The sequence below is a fragment of the Rhinoderma darwinii genome, chromosome 5, assembly GCF_050947455.1.
Source record: "Rhinoderma darwinii isolate aRhiDar2 chromosome 5, aRhiDar2.hap1, whole genome shotgun sequence".
NCBI classification, from domain to species: Eukaryota; Metazoa; Chordata; class Amphibia; order Anura; family Rhinodermatidae; genus Rhinoderma; species Rhinoderma darwinii.
In genome coordinates this window covers 283,266,490-283,293,156 of record NC_134691.1, presented here as the reverse complement: position 1 = coordinate 283,293,156, position 26,667 = coordinate 283,266,490, and the positions used below count along the sequence as shown (strand labels likewise).

The 26,667-nt window shown below is 39.7% G+C and overlaps 1 protein-coding gene across 4 annotated transcripts in view; it reads left to right on the top strand.

Moving 5' to 3' along the window:
* Positions 1-11,684: 11,684 nt before the first annotated feature.
* The window catches only part of KCNH8 (potassium voltage-gated channel subfamily H member 8), a 362,579-nt gene continuing 347,596 nt past the window's right edge, over positions 11,685-26,667 (top strand). For all 4 annotated transcript variants that reach the window (XM_075827220.1, XM_075827218.1, XM_075827219.1 and 1 more), the window contains exon 1: positions 11,685-12,283. In XM_075827220.1, coding sequence (XP_075683335.1) covers positions 12,208-12,283 — 76 coding nt within the window. In that variant the 5' untranslated portion in view covers positions 11,685-12,207. The remainder of the gene's footprint in view (positions 12,284-26,667) is intronic.

Sequence of the window (26,667 nt, the reverse complement as noted above, 5' to 3'; positions counted from 1 at the left end):
GCTCGGCGCGCGGAAAATACCATTTAAATGTAATAAAAAAATAAAAATTATACGTTCGTACTTACTTTCCTCCTGTCCGGCCTCCAGCGATGACGTTTCATCTCTTTCGCCGCTGCAGCCAATCACAGGCTGTAGTGGCGGTCACGCACGTCAGGATGACGCTTCATCCCACGTGACCGCCTCTGCAGCCAATCACAGGCTGCAGCGGCGACATGAATGAAACGTCATCGCTGGAGGCCGGACAGGAGGAAAGTAAGTATGAACGTATTATTATTATTTTTTGGCATGTATGTATGTATGTATGTATGTTGGCATGTATGTATGTTGTCATGTATGTATGTATGTATATCTGTGCATGTATGTATATATGTGCATGTTTGTATGTATATTTGCATGTATATATTTGCATGTATGTATGTATGTTTGCATGTATGTATTTTTGCATGTATGTTGTCATGTATGTATGTATGTTGTCATGTATGTATATATGTGCATGTGTGTATGTATATTTGTATGTATGTATGTATGTTTGCATGTATGTGTGTTTGCATGAATGTATGTTTGCATGTATGTATGCATGTTTGTATGTATATTTGCATGTGTGTATATATATATATGTATGTATGTATGTTGTCATGTATGTATGTATGTTGTCATGTATGTATATATGTGCATGTATGTTGTCATGTATGTATATATGTGCATGTGTGTATGTATGTATATTTGCATGTATGTATGTTGTCATGTATGTATGTATATATGTGCATGTATGTTTGCATGTATGTTGGCATGTATGTATACATGTGCATGTTTGTATGTATATTTGCATGTATATATGTTTGCATGTGTGTATGTATGTTTGCATGTATGTATGTTTGCATGTATGTATGTTGTCATGTATGTTTGTATGTATGTTGTCATGTATGTATGTATATATGTGCATGTATGTATGTTTGCATGTTTTTATTTTTGCATGTATGTTTGCATGTATGTTTATATATATGTGCATGTATGTAATTATGTTTGCATGTATTTATGTTTGCATGTATATTTGTGCATGCTTGTATATATGTATGTATGTATCTTTGCATGTTTGTTTGTATGTATGTATGTTTTCATGTGTGTGTGTATGCATGTATGTATGATAGTTTGCATGTATATATGTGTGTATGTTTGCATGTATGTATATTTGCATGTATATATGTGCATGCTTGTATGTATATATGTATGTATGTTTGTATATATGTATGTATGTATATTTGTATATATGTATGTATGGCCATGTATGATACTGTCTGCTGGCGCCCTGTATCTAAGTCAACTTCACGGGAGGCTTCTATACATGGTATAACAGTCAGTATCACACATTAAACTGAATCTAAGCCTACGACATGTTTTATTTCATTATTTTTTTTTTTACAGGTTTGGTGTTTGGACTACGTCGGTTTCGAGGACTACTTAGATGACGTTTTTTTTTTCTACAATAAAATGGTTAATGAGGGTTGTGTTGGGGGTGCTTTATTTCAATAAAATATTTTATCTATATCTTTGTCTTTTTCTTTTCAAATTTTATTATTACCACTTTAGTAATGGCCGCTGTCTGAGTGACAACATCCATTACTAATGCGAGGCTTAGTGTTAGCCGGTGCAGAGGCTAACACTAACCACCATTATTACCCCGGTACCCAAAACCACCAGGGGTGCCGGGAAGAGCCAGGTACGATCCAGTACCCGACCATCTGTTGTGATGGTCGGGCCCTGGGGCGGCCGCAGGCTGGTATTATGAGGCTGGGAAGGGCCAAAAACAGTGGACCTTCCCACCCTTGTAATGCTAGGCTGCTGCTGCTGTGTTGTATCTGGCTGGTTATAAAAGTGGGGGGGACCCCACGTCATTTTTTTAAATTATTTATTTATTTACATTTTTTTTTTAAAAAAGACATGGGGTTCCACCCAATTTATCATAACCAGCCACATACAACACAGTGTTATTAGCCTGGGAATGGACAAAACCAGTGGCCCTTCCCACCCATTTAATGCCAGACTGCTGCGGCCTTGTATATGGCTGGTTATTAAAAATGTGGGGGACCCGTCTATTGCTAAATTTGTTAAATTCCAAAAAAAAAAACGACGTGGGGGTCCCCCCCATTTTTATAACCAGCCCGATACAACACAGCAGCAGCAGCCTAGCATTACAAGGGTGGGAAGGTCCACTGATTTTGGCCCTTCCCAGCCTCATAATACCAGCCTACGGCCGCCCCAGTACCCGACCATCACAACAGATGGTCGGGTACTGGATCGTACCAAGCTCTTCCCGGCACCCCTGGTGGTGGTGGGTACCGGGGTAATAATGGGTGGTTAGTGCTAGCCTCTGCACCGGCTAACACTAAGTACCGCCTTAATAATGGACGCTGTCAATCAGCCAACTGCCATTATCTAGGCACTAATAAAGTTTGAAAAAAAAACACAAAGACAATTCTTTTTTATTGAAATAAGAAATCCCCAACAAAACCCTCGTTAACCATTTTATTAAAATTTGAAAAAACGCAGATCTACGCAGTAGTCCAACGAATCGAAGATGTAGTCCAATCGGTACATCAAAATCTGCAACAACATAAAAAAACAGTTATCAATGTGAACAATACCAATACTTCTACTCACCTACACACATATATACACGCACACACAAACAAACAACCATACACAGACACACACATATATACACAAACACAACAAGATATACACACACACATAAACAGACAAACACACACATATACACGAACTCACACATATACAAACAAAAACACACACACACACAGTTATACACACATACACGAACACATATACACGAACACATATACACAAACACATATACACAAACACATATACACAAACACATATACACAAACACATATACACAAACACATATACACAAACACATATACACAAACACATATACACAAACACATATACACAAACACATATACACAAACACATATACACAAACACATATACACAAACACATATACACAAACACATATACACAAACACATATACACAAACACATATACACAAACACATATACACAAACACATATACACAAACACATATACACAAACACATATACACAAACACATATACACAAACACATATACACAAACACATATACACAAACACATATACACAAACACATATACACAAACACATATACACAAACACATATACACAAACACATATACACAAACACATATACACAAACACATATACACAAACACATATACACAAACACATATACACAAACACATATACACAAACACATATACACAAACACATATACACAAACACATATACACAAACACATATACACAAACACATATACACAAACACATATACACAAACACATATACACAAACACATATACACAAACACATATACACAAACACATATACACAAACACATATACACAAACACATATACACAAACACATATACACAAACACATATACACAAACACATATACACAAACACATATACACAAACACATATACACAAACACATATACACAAACACATATACACAAACACATATACACAAACACATATACACAAACACATATACACAAACACATATACACAAACACATATACACAAACACATATACACAAACACATATACACAAACACATATACACAAACACATATACACAAACACATATACACAAACACATATACACAAACACATATACACAAACACATATACACAAACACATATACACAAACACATATACACAAACACATATACACAAACACATATACACAAACACATATACACAAACACATATACACAAACACATATACACAAACACATATACACAAACACATATACACAAACACATATACACAAACACATATACACAAACACATATACACAAACACATATACACAAACACATATACACAAACACATATACAAACAAAAACACACATACCCAAACACACATATACACAAACACATATACACAAACACACCCATATATACACACAAACACACACCCATATACACACATATACACATATACAAAACCACACACAAACATCTACACACAAACATATACACAAATACACCCATATATACACAAACATATACACAAAACACATATACACAAACACACCCATATATACACACACACATATAAAAACAAAAACAGACAAAGTCACATACCCAAACACACATATATACACAAACACACACATACACAAACACGGTTTCTTTTAAATGCTGCTGGGGAACCCGCTCGATCCACTATATAAGGCTGCGCTACAGTGCAGCATTTAAAAGAAACAGGATCCTGACCTGTTCATAGAGTTTAAGGCAGCACAGAGTATTTCAGGAGATGAGTGTGCAGATTCAGTGCTGCTGCGAACTCTGCTCTTACCATTACGTAGCTCTCAGTCTGTTACCTCTCCTCCACTCCTGTCCTCCAGAACACCTTCACATGATTGGCAAGTCACCACGTAATGGTAAGAGCAGAGTTCACAGCAGCACAGAGTATTTCAGGAGATGAGCGTGCGGATCTTGTGCGGGGTGGTGACTTGCCAATCATGTAAAGGTGTTATTGAGGACAGGCGTGGAGGAGAGGTAACAGACTGAGCTACGTAATGGTAAGAGCAGAGTTCACAGCAGCACTGAATCTGCACGCTCCTCTCCTGAAATACTCTGTGCTGCTGTGAACTCTGTTCTTACCATTACGTAGCTCAGTCTGTTACATCTCCTCCACTCCTGTCCTCTATAACACGTTCACATGATTGGCAAGTCACCACCACGCGCAAGATCCGCACGCTCATCTCCTGAAATACTCTGTGCTGCTGTGAACTCTGCTCTTACCATTACGTGGTGACTTGCCAATCATGTGAAGGTGTTCTTGAGGACAGGAGTGGAGGAGAGATAACAGACTGAGAGCTACGTAATGGTAAGAGCAGAGTTCACAACAGCACTGAATCTGCACGCTCATCTCCTGAAATACTCTGTGCTGCCTTAAACTCTGTGGACAGGTCAGGATCCTGTTTCTTTTAAATGCTGCACTGTAGCGTAGCCTTATATAGTGGATCGAGCGGGTTCCCTAGCAGCATTTAAAAGAAACAGGATCCTGACCTGTCCACAGAGTTTAAGGCAGCACAGATTATTTCAGGAGATGAGCACGGGCAGCCGTTCGTTTTTCCGAGCCGTGCTCCCATCATGCACACGACCGTAAAAACACCCGTTATTGCGGGTCGTAATTACGACCCGCAATAACGGGCTCATAGACTTCTGTTACCCACGGGTACCTTTCCGTATTCTCACGGGAATGTGCCCGTGCCGTTAAAAAAATAGAACATGTTCTATTTTTCTATTTTACGGGCCGTGCTGCTATAATTATAATGACAGCACGGTTCGCAAAAGCGACCGGCTGCCCGTGGCCGGCCGGCCGTGCTCGTAGTTACGAGTCGTAATTACGAGCACGGCCCGTAAAATAAAAAAATAGAACATGTTCTATCTTTTTAACGGCACGGGCACCTTCCCGTGAGAAAACGGGAAGGTACCCGTGGCTAACAGAAGTCTATGGGCCCGCTATTTCGGGTCGTAATTACGACCCGTGATAACGGGTGTTTTTATGGTCGTGTGCATGAGGCCCCGTAATGACGGGTGGCTACATGTGTGCACCCGTCATTATGGCAGCGTTGCTAGGCGACGTCAGTAATAAGGGTATGTGCACACACACTAATTACGTCCGTAATTGACGGACGTATTTCGGCCGCAAGTACCGGACCGAACACCCTGCCGGGAGCCGGGCTCCTAGCATCATATTTATGTACGATGCTAGGAGTCCCTGCCTCTCCGTGGAACTACTGTCCCGTACTGAAAACATGATTACAGTACGGGACAGTTGTCCTGCAGAGAGGCAGGGACTCCTAGCATCGTACATAACTATGATGCTAGGAGCCCGGCTCCCTGCACTGTGTTCGGTCCGGGACTTGCGGCCGAAATACGTCCGTCATTTACGGACGTAATTAGTGTGTGTGCACATACCCTAAATAGTCACTGTCCAGGGTGTTGAAAGAGTTAACTGATCGGCAGTAACTGTTTCAGTACCCTGGACAGTGACTACCGATCACAGTACCTGTAAAAAAAAAGACGTTCATACTTACCGAGAACTTTCCGCTTCCTCCAGTCCGGTCTCCTGGCCGTTGCCTTGGTGACGCGTCCCTCTCGACATCCGGCCCGACATTCCTTGATGACGATGCAGCCCATGTGAGCGCTGCAGCCAATCACAGGCTGCCGCGGCCTCTGCAGCCAATCACAGGCTGCAGAGGCCTCTGCAGCCAATCACAGGCTGCCGCGTCAGAAAAGGTCGGACTGGAGGAAGAAGAGGGACTCGTCAACAAGACAACGACCGGGTACGTATGAAATGCTTTTTATTTTATTTTTAATCAGCAGCCTCTTTTCTCTATCAGTGATTGATAGAGATAAGTGGCTGCCGATTTGTATAATGTTTTTGACCGGGTTCGGTCAAAACGGGTTCGGCCGAACCCGGTGAAGTTCGGATTCGCTGCGAACCGAACTTTACCGGAAGTTCGGACCGAAACCGGGTTCGGTTGTCCCGGTTCGCTCATCTCTACTCATGAGTAACAAGCCCTGATGATAGAGTTAACCCATCCACTGTGTCCATGTCTACTGGTGCTGACTTTTTCAACAATGCAATATTATTATCATGAGCTAAGGCTATGTCCATGAAATTTTGACCAGCCCCAGAGTCAAGAATCGCTGAACAAGAAATTTCACGTGTTTCAGTGCAGATGTGTATTGGCACTATAAAATGAGACTCTGGTACCAACAACTTGTTTTCATCCGGTGCCAGAGGAGAAATTTAATGTGTTTTTGACATCAGTTGAAATTGATGTTCTTCAGTGACTTCTATTGTCATATGGATCTTATTCGGGCAATAAACAACATATGTAGTGTTCTAAACTACCGCAGTAAAGGCAAAGATTTTTTGTACGTTATCTCCCTTTTTCTGTTATAGTAAAAGGTTTTTGAATAACATCAATTTGCGTAGGTTCAGATATTGATTCAATATTTTGCTGGGTCTTCAATGTTAATTGACCGAAACAGAAGGCAGGAATATTTCTAAATGCCTGCTGGCTTTTCTTTATTCTTTCAGTAAGTCTCTAATTAATTTGAAAGCACAATGGAATTAAGTCCTCCAACTCACCTGGGGTTTCCATTCTAGAAAGTTCATCCTTCACTTGCTCAGAAAGCCCTTGCCAAAATTTTGGCTCCTGGGCCGTTAGATTACATGTGGTATCTGCTTCCTAGTATCGGACTCAGATAAACAGCAATAGGCACAATAGTTACATGAGGCAAAGACATAGTCATGAAACAGTCCAAGTGTTTTTACACAGATATACTGCAACTGGTAGTAACATGAGGCAGTGAGATACTACACCACAAGCAGGAAGATCAATAGCCTGGCAATCAGGAAGTGCAAGGGCCAGACTTTTATAGCAAACAAAAAGGGTGGAACCAATCTAGCAATCAAGGCAAGAAATCCAGAAGTGTAGAAATCTAGCCCTAGAGCCGTCCAATGGCACCAGTGGCTCAATGAGGTGAGCTGGTACCTGGTACACATGTTTCCACAATCAAATCCTGACAATCTCTGGCCAATCAGATGTCTCCGCCTGCTGCTTCCTTTCTCACTCCCTCTCATGTAAAGACGGAGGCAAAAAGGACACACTTACAGTCTTACTGCTATACCTGTATCGCCCTCCTCCATATCTAGTATTTACTATTTCACTATTTATACATTTTTCGGTGACTGAAGAGGTTTCTGAATATTTGCAGAGAGAAATTACAAGTTTCATATATTCACCTATAATACTGATTTATGCAAAAAAGTTATTACAATATGTATGCTGCTGCTATGGGAACCAGCTGGGCTCAGGATATGCCATAAATGTCTGATAGATGCGAATGCCAAAACCCATCTAGATGGAGAATGAATGGAGATGTAGCCACTTCTATGTGAGTTGCAGAAACAGCCGAGCATGCTTCGTTACGCCATAAATGATTGAGTTGGGAATGCCCTTTTAAAATGGGAACAATTGTTCTTCTAAAATGGTCCCCAATATAACAAAAATAAATGTGTTTACATTAACACTTCTTTATATCATGCATGAAATCCCGGGATATTGGCATGACTGGGCCTGATTGTGGATAAATAGAAAATGCTGAAACTTCCCGCAACTCTAACTGTGAAATTTGTTCTCTTGTAAGAATTTCTAGCAGATTGCACAGCAGTTTATATGAGTGTAATGATTCTAGCTATTCATTATTCGACATCATTTTACTCTCTATGTCTTAGGCCTGCAGCAGTACAGTCAAGTGTGCTAAACTGTGATCTGTGTAAATCAATTCTTCATGAAGTATTCTATTGACTTACAAACAGCTAAACCACTTAAAGTTACTCTAGATGCTCACACGAGGTTTGAGTGTTTCAGCGCAGAAGCTTGACTTCCTACACAGAACCTTATATTATATCTGAAAAATTACAACTTTATTACAAATGCTGATAATATATTGTATTGATCCAAGTCAAAGAAAATTTTCAATTGACGTATCTTAATAGTATTTGTATAAACATCAAATTCTGATGTCAGAACCAGACGATTATATAGAGATCAATGGCACCACATAGGTGCTGCTCATCTCGTACTGCAGAATCCGTCTGTTGCAGATTGCTTTTGTAATAAATTCCTTCTCCTGTGTTAACCACTAATTGACTGACTTATAGTGTACCCGATCTTTTTAAAAAAAGAGGTTCTTCAGTAGCTGCAATGTTTATCATACAGTTCTGTATCTCAAATGATGCAAAACATAATAGTCCTCTCATATTCTGCAGACCTTCTCTTTGAGAAGGATAAAGGTGTTTCCTATGCATCAACAATAGGCTCCCTCTTCAAAAAGAGTTTCTGCAGCAGCAAAAATGTGTATTATAAAGAAATGATCACTCCGAATCTTAAAATATAAAGAAAATTAGAATCACCTCGGAAATCCATGACCTGTATCAATGCCTTTAAATGGTCACAGAACTCCTTTGTGACTAATATTCTTACAATTTACAGTAGCGTGTGAATGATCCCATATATGATTGTCACAGTTGAATGTGTGCTGTGTTTTAGAAGGTTAAACATGCACAATACATGATGACAGATCCTTCATTCATGGCTTCATAGTAGATAAAATATATTGATAGTGGAATTGGGAATCTCCTCCGCTTTGTAGAAAAGGCAACTAATTACAGCTCCAGTGGAAGCTCTGTGTTCAGAATGGGGACATGGATGATTCCTCTGAGTACCAATTGCCTCTGAGCCATTGGTCTTTCCTAGCAAATGATTTATGTTATACCTACTAAATAGGACTGGCCTCCAGTTACTTTGCTTATATCATGTTGCTTCCTTTACTGTACACAGTAAATCTCTCTGCTGGAAATCAGACAGCTTCCTAAAAAAAGTGAAGAACTTCTCAAGTGCTGATAAAGGGTGATGCTATTTTTACACGGAAATATCCCTTGCTGGTCCTCTGTGTGCAATTTTTTATCCTTCTCATAACACTGTAACCTCACAAATTGCTGTTTTCTAGAAACAGGTAACAAATGTATTACACTTCAGTATGTTTTTCCAGAAGCAAGATTAAGTGGGAACCAGTTTGATAAGATGCAGTTTAAAGCATTAACTATATATGCTTTCTATACGTTTGCCTGTGATTATATAGTCAATACATACAAAGTATTGTACAAAGACAGATTTACCATTGATTAATTTGCATACTGCAATATAATAGTTAATAAATCAGAGCTACATTAGATTATTCACTGACCCAGTGTCTTTCACATGCTATTCCAGTAGCACCTACTATATATCAAGCACCGGTCATACTGATTATAATTGGATGGTTTACAGTATATTCAAATATACTTGAGCTTTTTCCTGTCCCCTTTCATGGAAATTCTATGAAAATCACTATGCAGTCTCCAGCACTATTCATAATGAGTTTATTAGTTTATAAATAGAATGAAAGCACTATAGTAAAGACTGACACGGAGGCAAAGTGGTAGTAGAGAGGGAAAGAAGAACTTGCATGGTAATGCATTCATATACCATTTAGGCCCCATGCACATGACCATATTTTTGTCCACCCGTAAATACTGGCGTAAATACGGGTCCTTGATCACACGTATTCGACCCGTATTCCACCCGTATTTACGGGCACGTTTTCTCTGCAAAATTACACTGCAGTAATCGGCAGCCCTTCTCTCTATCAGTGCAGGATAGAGAGAAGGGACAGCCCTTTCCGTATTAAAAGTAAAAGAAATTCATACTTACCCGTCCGTTGTCTTGGTGACGCATCCCTCTCTTGACATCCAGTCCGACCTCCCTGGATGACGCGCAGTCCATGTGACCGCTGCAGCCAGTGATTGGCCTGTGATTGGCTGCAGCGGTCACATGAGCTGTAACGTCATCCCAGGAGGCCGGACTGGAGGAAGAAGCAGGGAGTTCTGGGTAAGTATGAACGTCTTTTTTTTTTTACAGCTTTATCTATATTGTGATCGGCAGTCACTGTCCCTGGTGCTGAAGGAGTTACTGCTGATCGTTTAACTTTTTCAGCACCCTGGACAGTGACTATTTACTGACGTCGCCTAGCAACGCTCCCGTAATTACGGGTGCACACACGTAGTCACCCGTAATTACGGGAGCCCTATAGACTTCTATGGGCCTGCCCGTGCCGTAATTACGGTCTGAAATAGGATATGTTCTATATTTTTCAATATATCATGATTGAATGGTCTACTATTTACACTATGCCACTTGGTTTCAACTGCAGCTCCATAGAAAACTACAGATAACACAATGTGATAATATCACACAACATGCCCCAAAAATGACATACAACCCCCTACTGCTTCTCTCTCTCTCTCTCCCTCTCTCTCTCTCTCTCTCTCTCTCTCTCTCTCTCTCTCTCTCTCTCGTAATCAACTTTGTTTATTAGAAATACATATATCTTTCTCTCTATCTTTCTCTGTTTATTTATCTTCTATCTATCTATCTATCTATCTATCTATCTATCTATCTATCTATCTATCTATCTATCTATCTATCTATCTATCTATCTATCTATCTATCTATCTATCTATCTATCTATCTCTAAAATGTCAAGTTCTGATTTCTTCAATGATTACTTCCTTTTTTTCTATATTATACTGAATACATTAAAATCCATAGGAGCAGTAGCTAATGGGATGTTGTTCGAGCCTTTCTGAAATAATGAAGTGAAGAAGTGAATGCAATGCTGGTAAAGTTGTCCTAGATAACTCACTGCAGAGAGGCACAATAGATCCGCCTGTTTCCTTTGGAGGTCTGCTAGGCATTGTCTGAAGCTTAGAGAAAATACATGGAGAGAACGTCTTTCCAAACGAGAAATGGCTAAATTAAATAGAGAAAGGTCTGCATTTGTGCTATCATACAGCCCAGCTGCTCTCCTGGCTAGCTTCACTCTCTACATCACCTCTCCTGCTTTTGTGTTACAGTCCAAAGTCACTGCTTGCAGGAATCTTCTCTTTCTTTTGCATGAATCTAAATTTAGCTCTATGTAAGGTAATGGTTCTGTGCAATACCATGGAGCAATTTAAGCCCACAGTACAGTGTGAACAATCACTAGAGGGTTTGCTGAGGGCTTGAAAAGAGAGAGATAGAGAGAGACTGTCACCTAGCATTGACTAGCTCACTCTTACTCATAGGAGAGGGGGTTAACTGGCTCTGGTGTGCTGGCTTTTTATCTATTGAAGGGACTACTGTCTGGTAACTTTGGTTTGGGTAATACAAATACAGAGGCATTTTGTGAAGATTACATTAATCCATTCCTCTGGTTTGGAGAGCTGACTGGAGAAGGTCACAGCTGTGCTGAGCTGCAGCATTCAGGATAAAGCAGACTTGTGGTGGACTGGGAGCTTCCAGGGATAATCATCAGGAGTCACCAGTCACCAGGCACCCCTCCTTGTTTCACCACTACCACCTCACCCACCACCTCCTCTTCCTCATTTCATCCCTCCCCCACAGCACTTTCTTCCAAAACATCCTTGTTTATAAACTTTGATGGAGAATTACACACCAGGCTGGAAAAATGCCTGTTATGAAAGGATTATTAGCACCTCAGAACACCTTCTTAGATACTATAGCGACTAGATTCGACGGAACACGTAAGTCTTTACTTTGTTTTCTGACCCTGGCTGTCTATAGGTCACTTATAACTATTTCGATGAATGCAGAGGATGCTTCCAGTATAATTAACATGTGAATGACTTATTGTATAGCCATAAAAGGTTCCCATGATGCATGTGTAGATGACATATTTATCTTGTATAATATTGATCTTGAGTTACAGTTACATACTTGCTATCAAGTCTTTACTGCAGCCCAGGCTTCTGGTTTCAGCACTATGGACAGCTCATTTGAGCCCCACTTGCATAGAGTAGTTCTTCTTGCATTACAGCAGAGAATAAGATATGGGATCTGTTTATTATCCTTTTTGTTATCTTTTATGATTATGCACATTTCTTTATAGGACGATGATTACATTCTAGCAGTGAACAGATGCTGATGGAATAGAATCAGTCATTAGTTAACCATCAAGCTGCTTTTCTGACTTGCTCAAAGAAGTTTATTTGATGTGAGCAGCACAGTCAGGTTAACCTTACAGGGAATGAATTGTGCTTGTTATAACTAACTAGCTTTTAGTTCTAACAACTGACGTCTGTAGGACAAACTAGATATGGAATCAGTTATGTGATGACATAGCTAAATAGATACATAGATGTGAGATAGATTCATGGAGGACTGATAGATAGATGATAGATAGATAGATAGATAGATAGATAGATAGATAGATAGATAGATAGATAGATAGATAGATAGATAGATAGATAGATAGATAGATAGATAGATAGATAGATAGATAGATATCATTAGACTGGAGTCATATTAGATGAGTAGTTAGGTGTTTCTGATAATAAGATATAATGAATGTTTCATATTGTCATCGTATATATATCATTTGTATGCATGGTATTATAATATCAGTTTTAACTGTGATACATTGAGATTATTGTCCTCAACTTTCTTCTCTTGTTTATCAAACCTTAATACTCTCTGCAATTTGATAAATTAATCAGATGCTCCTGCTGCTTTGCCCCTGCGGCTTTCTCTACACAAGGGAAAGCCTGACTATTAGTCCCCTTGCTTCTCCTGAAGCTCATATTTATGTACTAGCAGCCTTCTATTCAGCTGTGGGATGGACACGAGTAATAGTTCTAGCTTATTCAGAAAGGATTCATATGAATAGCTCTGCATAGATGTAAATGAGAGTGGGTCAGACCTTATAACATGCAACTTAATAAAAGCATCTATCTGCCCTGGTAATATTGTATTTCTGTGAGGATGTGCACTCATTCTCTGGAAGTAAATCCTCAGTTCTCTAGGAATAAGCTTAGTGATTCTGTAAAGCAGATTGAATGGAAAACATATTTAATAAAGATAATCTCAAGACTAATGTTTGGAAGAAAGAGAATATAAATACCCAATCAGTTCTGCCATTAGGGAAATGTATTTGTGCATGCAACTGACTACTTAGTGTTTTGTTTTCTGCTGGGCTTGATACTTTGTACATCTTAAAAATCACATACATACTGTATGTAGAGATCTCAAATTGTCAGTTGAACAAAGCTGAGTTTGTCACTTGGCACAGCTCTTGTTGATATGACTTACTGTATCAGTGGTTTACAATAACACCATTCAATAAATCTATTGGGCTATCCTAACTCTGAGTTACCGAGGTGTACAAAACCACCAGATGACAAATTCAGCACTACTACACCATTACATAGGTTAAGAATTCTGACTTGAAACTACTTTCTATTCTTTGATGTTACTTCCTGCACACTTGGAGTAGATAAAAAGTCTAAAATATAATAGTTTACATTGGGCTTGACATTAACCTTGACATTGGCATTAAAATTTTAATGTACTTGGGTCTATGTAAACAACTGCTGTATTAGGAATAGTTTGGACAAAGGCTGAGACCAATATTTTTATGAACTATTTCTAATGACTGAACCGATCTATTTCCTGTACAATGTAAAATTTCCAATATTATAGTGTTTTATTTAACTCATTTAGTTAGATTACTGGTGGTGATCTAGATCATATACAGATGAGTGAAGTTAATGCACTCTTTTAATTTAAGCATATCACATTGGAAGGATGCAGTATGCTGTCATCAATGGTAGACTAATCCAGTACTGAATCTCTAATCCAGGGGAGAATTAATTATAATTCTGACCAACCATGCAGAAAGGGAATCCAGATTTCATCTGCAAATATGCCTCACTTAAGGCTTAACTCTGTTCTTAAATCATATTTTACACAACACATATTGACTTAACATAGCTGCATTTAATAACAAATGATATTCTTATATGAGACTCAAGGTTACATGGACGTGAAGACTAGTGTCTATGCTATAAAGGTGGCTTGTAGTGCTTAGTCCTTAGTCGTACTGTTTTCCACATCCTTAACAATGTATTGGTTATATAATATGTTCGTATATTTATTTTACATTATTTACATGTTGAGTAAATAAAATAAAAAAATAGAAACAGCCACAATAGGATTTACAGGATATTTGCACATAGTTACATTGTACTATTTCTAGGGTATAAATAAAACATTAAGCATAATAAGATCTGCTTTACTCATTGCTTAAAGCATAATAGCTATCATTAGAACTGGCTCATCCATGTGCAGGTTGTAGCAGAGCTGGATTTGCCATTGAAGTATGTCTTTTGTGTATTTTGGTAATTCACTTGGTTACAATAACAAATTTGACCTTGAGTCCTGATCAAAAGCAAAGGTAGCATGGTAGTTTATGAGCGCTAAACTCTACATCTTTAGTCCAAAGTTGTAATACCCACAGTTTCCTCATTGTACCATGGTAATGTTAGTTAATAACATCAGGGTGATGGCTGCAATCCTTTTTCACACACATTAAAATGTGAAGTATTTAGTATACAGTAAATATAAATTCTATCTATCTCTCTATATCTATCTATCTATCTCTATCTATCTATCTATCTATCTATCTATCTATCTATCTATCTATCTATCTATCTATCTATCTATCTATCTATCTATCTATCTATCTATCTATCTATCTATCTATCTATCATCTATCTATCTATCTAGAATGTCCACCATCCAGCAGCACCAGTCAGGAATAAAGGTGGGTGCACGTCCCAGGAGCCCGATCAATGCTCCCAGATCCTCAATATTCGTCCAATAAGAGACAGCACTCCAATTTGTGATAGAAAAAACGGCTTTTTATTAGCCCCTGTGCGACGTTTCGGCTCTTTACATGGAGCCTTTCTCAAGCAACTTGAGAAAGGCTCCATGTAAAGAGCCGAAACGTCGCACAGGGGCTAATAAAAAGCCGTTTTTTCTATCACAAATTGGAGTGCTGTCTCTTATTGGACGAATATCTATCTATCTATCTATCTATCTATCTATCTATCTATCTATCTATCTATCTATCTATCTATCTATCTATCTATCTATCTATCTATCTATCTATCTCTATTATATAGACTATGTTTTAGTGTTTTGGACAGAACTGCAACTCTTCATTATAGCATTTAATAAAACAGCCAATCATCGAAGTTAGTTTTGACAAGGAAACTATATTCACATCCTATGCATTTGATATGATGCTGAAACATCAAATTATGGAATTTATTCCTAATATCCATCCAAATAATTTAATTTAAAAGGTTTCCAAAATCCTGTTTATGCGATATGTATAAAACATTTTTGATGATGTGACTAATACATTGTTTATTTATGTACATTGTTAAAAGGAATACTATTTAGATAATATGGAAAATCAGTAGAACCTCCGGTAGATACACTATAATACAAGCAAGGCTTATAACTATGTATGCTGCACTTCTGAAATGGAACGTAATGTCAGAATATTAAACTTCCTTTTTATCAGAATGTCAAAATAAACATTGAGGTTCACTATTGAATGAACAACACTCTTCTACATTTGAACATGACATATGCTTATTACTCAAGTGGCTTGGATCTGAGTTGCAGCTACCAATCAGAGCACAATAAAATATTTAAATATGAAAAAAGTATCAAGGCATAATAATAAAGAGGTTATGTCTAACTGGAATAGGCATTCTCTCATTCATTGATGCAAGAATGAAGTCTTGAAGGGAGAAAATTCACATGAACTCATGAATCAATCAGATTACTCTACACCAGTGAGCAAGTATTTATTTTTCATGCTGTCCTCGTTCATTTGCATTAAATGTAAAACTGTATATTTTACAAAAGTGTCACATATAATAACATAAATATACAGACATATAAGTATATATAAACAACAGTGACCATATAATAAAAATACATGCAATGTAAGGAGTGGTTTATCAAGAAGCTTCCCATCTGGTAATAACATATTTCAAATCTATCAAACCAGGGGGGTGGCCGGCTAACTGCCACTTATGAAACACAATAATGGTCAACTCCTGTTCAGAGGCCTCAGGAATGGAAGCAGAGGAGCACATATGTAATATTTCATATGTAAGCACCACCCTTGCCCAAACCTTATGACCTTGACCTACCATCAAAATGGTTTCACTCTCATGAGAATGCTAAGTACTTAGACCTATTGACACCTAAGACTGCCATGACCTATTCCAATTTGTAAAGGTCACGGCAGACTGACTCTATATTTTGGCCAGATACAGATGTAGCCAAGTTTATCTTGACTCTAATCATTTGCTGCAGCGTCATTTCACACAACAAAAGCTATTGGAAAGCCATTGAAAAAGTCAAGATAAAGTTTCTTGACACTCTATTTAATGCGTTAAAAGTCAAGAAAAGATTGCTGCATCTGTAGCAACTACCCATCTTTTGCATACAATAGTGTAGGCAATATAGGAGTACAAGTACAATAATAACATATATGGAATTGTACAAACTATTGTGTCCACTGCAATAGTATGGGCACTCTTGTGTCCACCAAACAGAATCACCCATAAAATTGTGGCCATAAAACGATATGGCCATGAGCATAACTTTAGCTGTAGAAGCCAAAGCAGCAGATATGGGGCCCAGAGATTGCAGTGTTCTGTTTTGTGAAGAATAACAAGTTGGTGGCTTTTTGTTATCTAGCACTACTATGCGGGTTCTCTGATATATGGCGCTATTATCCATACCTGTAATTATGACTACTTATGTTGCTTTTCCAGTTTTCTGTCAGTAACTGTTGGGGGCCCATCTTATTTTGCTATGGGACCCTATGAATTCTCGTTACGCACCTGAATAAAGCTAAACTACCAACAGAGCTAATACTTTTACTACTTTTTCCATAAAAGTAATAGAGATAAAAATACTCCTATTTTACAACATGATTGTCTCCTCTATGGTTCTCTACTGCATTATACTTTACCAGCAGGACTTTATATGCGAGAAGCGAACAGCAACCAATTCCAATGCTGCTCTCAAAGACCAACAATGGCAATATCTGAGAAGGCAGAAGCGATCTATAATAAATTCTTCTGTCAGTGAAGGAGTGTGGCATTATGGGGAACTGCCAGGAATCCAGACCTGTGTCACTGATACCTTAACTCTTGTGTCATTGGGTTGGGCCTGACAAAAGAATCCTGAGAAGCCACCCATACTATTATATGTAGCCCATAATATAATACCAATCTAGAAACAAACTAGATAGAAAACCATCTATGTTTGCAGGTGGTCTAGGTCATTAAAGCCTGCGACATAGTATATTTACAGCATCGGCCTAACCCGGTTGCCCAAGCCATTAGGCAGCCAAATGTCTGGTGCCCAACACTCCCAGAATGCTTGGGACCCTGGAGAGAAGAGAAAAGCAATCAATTAGTATTATGTATAAATTAGAGGCAGCTGCTGGGTTTAACTAGACTCAGCACAGCCTTAACAGTGACAATAGTCACTATAACAGGATTGATTTCCCCAGTAACTGTGGCTGATGTGCAAACCCAAATTACAGTGCAAAAGTATAGTGTAAAAATAAAATAAAGTACCACAATGTTCCTCTCTGACCTTTGAGTGACAGACCGTAAAAATAAAAAACAAAAGTAAAAAACTAAAATAAATAAAATCAATATCAAAATACATATAAATTTTTTTGTTTTCCAGTCTCATTAATAATTTAACCCTTTAATGACCGCCGATTCGGCTTTTCACGGCGGTCATTAATGGGCTTTATTCTACAGTGCCGCTATTCCACGGCGCTGCTGTAGTATAAAGTAAACAGAGCAGGGAGCCGTCAAATCTCCCTGCTCTCAGCTGCCAAAGGCAGCTGAGGGCTGGGAGCGTCCCTGCGCTGCCGGGTGAGATCGATATTAGTATCGATCTCACCCGTTTAACCCTTCAGATGTGGTGCACAATAGCGTGCACCGCATCTGAGTGGTTTTGGAGAGAGGGAGGGAGCTCCCTCTCATCCCACCGACACCCGGCGATAAAATCGCTGAGTGTCTGCGTCTTCTATGGCAGCCGGGGGTCTAATAAAGGCCCCCAGGTCTGCCTGGAGCTAATGCCTGCTAGATCATGCCGCAGGCATGACCTAGCAGATGCCTGTCCGTTTTAAACGGACAGTCAGTAATACACTGCAATAAAAAAGTATTGCAGTGTATTATAATAGCGATCGGAGGATAGTGAAGTCCCCTAGTGGGACTAGTATAAAAGTAAAAAAAGTTTAATAAAGTTAATAAAAAAAAAAAGTGAAAAAAAAAAAAAAAGAAAAACCCACTTTTTCCCCTTACAAAATGCTTTACTATTAAAAAAAAATACAATAAAGCAAAAAAGTTACACATATTTGGTATCGCCGCGTCCGTAACGACCCCGACTATAAAGCTGTTACATTATTTAACCCGCACTGTGAACGCCGTAAAAAGTAAAATAAAAAACAATGGAAAAATTGCTGTTTTCTGTTAATCCTGACTTAAAAAAAATGTGATAAAAAGTGATCAAAAAGTCGCATCTACTCTCAAATGGTACCAATAAAAACTGCAAGTCGTCCCGCAAAAAACAAGACCTTATACAGCTATGCCGACGCAAAAATAAAAAAGTTATAGCTCTTCGAATGTGACAATGGAAAAATGTAAAAAATGGCTTGGACATTAGGGCCCAGAATGCAAGCAGGGGGAAGGGGTTAATACATACCTAATATTCGGTAAGACTCAGTTTTGTCTTCAGGACCTGCAGACAGGAACTATTTGATGGTGGTAAAATTTTATCCTCTGCAAAGCCCACCCATGTATCTTTTGAACTTTTTCAGTGAATTCATCAGACTTCCATAGTCTTACTGCTCTTAGAGTAAAGAATCTCCTTCTGTGTTCCTCCGGATGTACAGTAGATGATGCCCCCTTGTTACAGTCCTGTGTAGAAATAGATCAAGAGAGAGATTTCTGTATTGACCTTTGATATATAATTCATATTCAGTTTTAACTATTTCTGTATACTGCCGTTCATTTATGACTTTGGTTGCCTGCCTCGTAACCCGCTTAAGCTCTTCTATGTCATTCTTAGCAGTCTTAGAAACTGTACCAGTCGCCCATCCCCATTGCCGCCATACACTCACCTCTCCATGGTGTCCTCTGGCTCCTGGCCGCCGCATTTCTCCATCACTCTGGGCTGGTTGCACTGCTCTTCTCCTGCACTTCCTAGTTGTCTGCGCTAACCCTCTTATTCTTAAGGGGCCAGTGTATGCATAATTATCCATCAAGCGTTTCCAGGGTATAAAGGGATCTCTCCCAGGTTTAACCATTGCCTGATCAATTTGGTTCCTTCTAGCTTGCTAGTAATATCCTGCTGATTGTTTGTTTGGAATTCCAGTTTTCCTGTACCATTTTTACTATCCTTGCCTGCCACCTGCCATGTCCTTTTGCTAGTTATCCACGATAAACATCTGCTGCCTGCCCTGATCTTTTGCGCGACCAACCTTGAGGGCCCGTTTGCTGCCTGCGCTGTTCTTTGCTATGCCTGACCCTACATACTGTCTGCCAAATTAGTACCGTGCCTCTTTACCTTGGCTGCCCAGCAGTGAAGTGCAGATCCCTGTATAGGGGTTAAAGGTAAATAACTGAGATTCCCTTAGACTACTCTCCCTGGTTTCATCAAATCCTTTTGTGACAAAGTAGGTTCACACCATTCTCTGCAGGCTCATTGACAGTCCCTCTATTCACAAGCCACTTGACAAAAACATTTAAAAGGTTTGTCCCAACTGGATGTCTGAGCGATAATAGCTGATCAGTGGGGGTTACAGAATATGGACCTGATGCAATCAGCTGTTATCGCCTAGGGTAGCAATGGGTATAGCCAGGGGCGTAACTAGGAAAGACTGGGCCTCATAGAAAACTTTTGACTGGGCCCACACTAGGTGTCACACACAGCCTCCCTTATAGATAGTGCCCCCCTGTAGATTGTGCCATATACAGCCTCCCCGTAGACAGTGCCACACCCCACTTGTAGATAGCGCACCCACCTCCCCCTTGTAGATAGTGCCATACAGCCCCCCTCTAGATATCACCATAAAGCCCCCCTGTAGATAGTTCCATACAACTCCCATTGTATATAGTACCACACAGCCCCCTCCCTTGTATATAGTGCCACAAAGCCTCCCCCTTAGTAGATAGTGCCACACAGCTACCCCTAAGTAGATAGTGTCACACACGGACCCCTGTATATTGCGCAACACACAGCCCCCTGTAGATAGCGCCACAGCCCTCCCCTTGTAAATAGTGTCATACAGCCCCCCTAGTTAATAGTGCCACACAGCCCCCCCCTTAGTAGTGCCACACAGCCCCCCTTAGTAGTGCCACACAGACCCTTTTATATAGTGACACACAGCTCCCCTTTGTGTATAGTGCCTCACAGCCCCACTGTATAGTGCCACACAGCCCCCTTGTATATAGTGCCACCCTGCTCCCCCTTGAATACAGTGACACCCTGCTCCCACCTTGTATATAGTGTCACCCTGCTCCCCCCTTGTATATAGTGCCACCCTGCTCCCACCTTGTATACAGTGCCCCCTGCTCCCTTGTATATAGTGCCACACTGCTCCCCCCTTGCATATAGTGCCACACAGCTCCCCCCAAAAATGATATTGTACTTACCTTGCCCCGTTCTTACAATGGATGGAGTGCTACACAGGCTCCGGTCGGGACACATGCGCAGACCAGCGTGATGCAGTGATGTCATCACGCCGGCCTGCGCAGGGAGTCTTCCCAGCACCTTATAGGCTGCAGGCCTAAAGTGGCCTGCAGCCACAGGGCCAATTCTAGCTTTTCTGCTGCTTTCAGGTGAAAATTGAAATGGCGCCCCCCAGATTTTGATTGACATCCCCCTGGCTGTTCTACATCACTACCAGACTCCTCAAAATCTTGCAGATGCGCCATTGCCTTGCACTCCCCTGGCAGGCGTGGTGCAGCGATGAAGCCGGGCAGAGTACACCTCACTGCACGGTGCATTCCCAAGTAGTACAAGACAATGGTGCATCCGAGTAAGTTCTATCAGACAGGGGGATGTCAATCAGACATGGAAAGGTGGGTTTGGAGGCAGGACTATGTGACTTTTCAGGATAGTGGGTGCCCCATGACCCTTTAATGAGTAATTAGAATATAGTGTGTGCCGTTTTAAAAGTTGATTTGATAGATTTTGCTGCATCTGAAAAAACATACATTTGGATATATTGTCAGGCCATGTATTACCGCATGGTGGCGGTTCAAGAGGTTAAAACTATCAGACAGGTTCCCATTAAATAAACAATGAATTGAAAACAATTCTATCTGCCCTGCAATTTTGTTATTATAAATATATCATATATAAATATACAGCACCCGAACCAAGCTTATACATGTATACGGCACGAGAGCAAAGCTCAATACATATATACAGCACTAGAACCAACCTCAGTACATCTATACAGCACAAGAACCAAGCTCTGACATATATACAGTACAAGAACCAAGCTCAGCACATAAATACAGCACCAGAACCAAGCTCTGTACATAAATATAACGCCAGAACCAAGTTCAGTACATATATACAGCTCCAGACCCAAGCTTAGTACATATATACAGCACCAAAACAAAGCTTAGTACATATATAAAGCCCCAGAACCAAGCTCAGTACATATATACAGCCCCAGAACCAAGCTCAATACATATATACAGCACTAGTACAAATACAGCTAAATTTAGTGCAACCCCTGTCATATAGGTTTGTATGGCGTACAACTACAGCTCCCAGCATCGCCTGAACAATGGTAAGGATGTGCTGGGAATTGCTGTTTCACAAAAAAAAAAAATCACATCATAATCAAAACACCCATCATCTTGCTGCAGATCATACAGTGACTACATTACTGATTAGAGGTAGAATAAACATTTACATTAAGTGACTCACCGGTAACATCTCAGATTCTAGTTCTTTTTCTCTTTTCTTCTCCATTCGGACCAGAACTCTATGATGACTTCTCCTGGCCACAGCCCATTTCTGCAGTTTGCCGCTCAAATGTCTTCAGCTTCTCACTTTTAAAACATTTCTGCACCTATAAACGAAGATAAAATTCTCAACACTCCATAATAATATAGCAGTAATCCTCTAATTATAATAGCGCCAAACACTGTGTCCCTGATTATAATAGTACCTACACTGTGTCCCACACACACACACACACACACACACACACACACACACACGCACACACACGCACACACACGCACACACACGCACACACACACACACACACACACCATGCCCCCTGCAGATAGTACCCCTATAGCCCCAGTATATAGTGACTCCCATATAGCCCCTGTAGATAGCGCCCCACATAGAAGCCCCTGTAGATAGTGCCCCACATACAGCCCCGTGTAGATAGTGCCCACATATAGACTCCAGAGCTGCAAGGGAATAGTGTAAAATACTGAGTTTTACGCTGTTTACGTAACTCACCACCATATAAAGTTTTTCATGGTCGGAAAACACCTCATTCAGCCGCAACACACAGTGGCTGAACGGGGTTTTGGTGGCCCCGTTCTGGAGAGAGGTGCGGGTCCAAGAGCAGGGACCCGCATCTATCTGACATTTGTGACATATCCTGTGAATGTGTCATAAATGTCTCTCGTGGGAAAACCCCTTTAAATAGGGTTGTCAGGCAGGAAACCCCATTTATGTTGGCAACCAACTTGTTCTATATTAGTGAGGTCTTCAGCTCAAAGAACAGTAAATTGGCATGTATGTTATGCACTACTCAAGCTACGGTATGCTTTTTAAAGCCCAGTTCACACAGTGACGTTTTTTGGTAACCGCATCGGAATAAAGTGCCAAAAAACACTCCAAATCTCCCTTTATTTATTTAAATGGAAGGTAGAGGTGTTTTTTGGAATTTTTTTGCGGGAAGAGAAGGTGTCATGCCCTATCGCTCCTGAAGCATCACTAACATCAATGGGAGGTGGCCCAAAAACTGTCCGCGGTTTATACATTTGCTGAATAAAAAAAACAACCACGTTAAAAAACGTGTACATTTAAAAGGCTGCCTTAAAAATCCGTTAGGAAATTTTCAGGGAGATTTTTTTCTGCTTCACATTGAACGCTGTCTGAACATACCATTATTTATCAATAAAAGTGAATATCTTAAAAAAATAGAGAACCTCTTTAAAGGGAACCTGTCATCTACATTATGCTGCCCTCACTAAGGGCATAATGTAGTGACAGACACACTGAGTTCAGCGGTCTGTTACATATGTGTTAATGCAAGCCATTTTATGAGAACTTACATTCAGAGCCCAGGCAGCGCTGCCAGGGATGAGTCTGGCATATTAATAAGCTGTCGCTAGCTCCGCCTACTATCCGCTAGCTTCGGCCACTTACTTATGATTGACAGATGTCTCCCTATGCACAGTAATCGGGAGACATCTGTCTATCAGCAGAAAGTGAATTCAGCGTTTCTGTCACTACATTATTCTGCCCTCAGTGAGGGCAGCACAATGTAGATGACAGGTTCCCTTTAACAAATTTCCATCTATATGGAATCAGTTATATACAGTGCTGTGAAAAAAAATATTTTCCCCTCTCCCAAATTCTTCTATGTTTATTACTTTGTCACATGTAAATGTTTCACATTATCCAACAAATTTTAATATATAATAAGGTAAAGACAACACGTGTAAACACAAAATGCAACTTTTAAATGATCATTTCATTTATTAAGGATAAAGTCGACTGCGCTATTCATTCCGTCTAAAAAATGGAAACCTTATGGAACAGAGACAAACGGAAACCATTAGTACTGGAAGCATTACCATTGAAATCAATGGTAATGCTAACGGAAAGCTATGGTTTTTCGTTTGCGTTTCCGTTGATGGGTTCCTTCGACAGAAAGGTCTGATGGAACCCATCAACAGAACCTAGCGCTCATGTGAACACACTCTTGCCAGACTTGTAGGTAGATGCAGCATAACACCTTCAAGGTGATTGATGATAGAGGGTTCAGAGGTTTTATCGCCACAGGTCTGCAATTAGAGACAGTAGCAACCATCCCTAACTCACCCTACAACTAGGAGAACAACAGGGCAGATATTTAGTCCTGTTACTGACCCTAGGAGGGAGATTGGCCTATAAGGCCCTATCCCTACACTACACAAACCCTATATATAATCTAATCATCCCAATGGTATGATAGGACCATATAAAGGGTTTGTGTAGTGTAGGGATAGAGCCTTAGGGCCAATCTCCCTTCTACGGTCAGTAACAGGACTGAATAACCCCAATGGGATGGTAGGATTATATATTGAGACGTGCTTGATAATTCAGAAGTAAAAAATTGTCCTTTCTCTGTTGTTTTATACATTAGGGTCTGATCAGTCTATAAAACGTGCTCATTAATTATTGTATTGAGCCATGCATCTTTGCTAGCCAAAATCACCACAAAAAAACAAAGTATAGTTGTCTACATGGTTGATGTGTAAAATTCTCACTTATCTTTTACCTTTTTTGTAGGCCATAGAACATTTGTATATCTTCTGTATAAGGGCATACGTATCAAAGAGGCAGACCATTCAGCTGCCATTGGGCCCTTGGAGAGAGGGGCTCAGCTTTGTGTTTTTTAAAGTCACATACTTATTGAATACCCTTTTTCGGAGTAAATATGTATTTTGTAAAAATAAAATAGCATATGAATCAATGAGTACTTCCCCTTTGTGATGTTTCTTTTGCATCATTTGGGCAAGTGTCTTTGAGATTCATTCTACAGCATTAAGGTCCATCTTTCATGTAACATAATCTGGTTCAATCTGTAATGCACAGATAGAATTAAAGAGGCTCTGTCACCAGATTATATGTGCCCTATCTCCTACATAACATGATCGGCGCTGTAATGTAGATAACAACACTGTTTTTTATTTTGAAAAACGATCATATTTGAGGAAGTTGTGAGCAATTTTAGATTTATGCTAATTACTTTCTTAATGCCCAACTGTGCGTTTTTTTTAGCTTTTGACCAAGTGGGCGTTGTAAAGAGGAGTGTATGACGCTGACCAATCAGCGTCATACAATTCTCTCCATTCATACTCAGCACAGCGTGATCTAGCGAGATCATGCTGTGCTCTCACATACACCCACATTAACTTTACTGAAGTGTCTTGACAGTGAATAGACATTGCCTCCAGCCAGGACGCGCTGTCTATTCACAGTCCCGACACTTCGGTAAAGTGAACACGCTACTGCTGTCATTCATAGCGTGATCTCGCGAGATCAAGCTGTGCAGCGATTAAGTCTCACACAAACTTTACCGAAGTTTCGGGATTTAAGATTTGGAGATATTTACTGAAAATATGCAAAATAAATTTTTCCCAAAAAGAACATCTAAATTATATTGTAAATTATGCAATAAAATTAATAGAAAAATGTATTTCCGCTTAACTGGATAGAACACTTATCTTAGAACCAACAGTTGGTATATAGTTACTATGCTACTGTATTGTTGTTTTTATATAATACATGGGATCCATGTTTTCATAGAAATGAAAATTTTCTAAGAAACGGTTATAGGTGCAGTAGCTCAGATATGTCAGATGAATGATGGTTGGGTTCAAGAAAATCTACAGGCAAAAAAATGGACAAGGAGGCAGCACTTCCAAAAACGTAGAAAACCTTTAATCACCCATGCTTGAGAAAGGTCCTGAGGGATTGAAACGTTGCATGGGTGATTAAAGGTTTTCTACGTTTTTGAAAGTGCTGCCTCCTTGTCCATTTTTTTGCCTGATATTGAGGACCTTGGACCGGGTTCTGAAGAGGCGTGCACCGTTCTGGCGGTTTAGTGCTGTGGTAACTCTCTACTTCAAGAGAATCTACAGTCATTAATTCACTTTGTAAATCCTGCAAAATAATAAAGCAATAACAGTATTAATTATAGTAAAATCATCAAAATAATATTAATAATTATAACATAATCTTCAGGGTGAATATAAACAAGAAG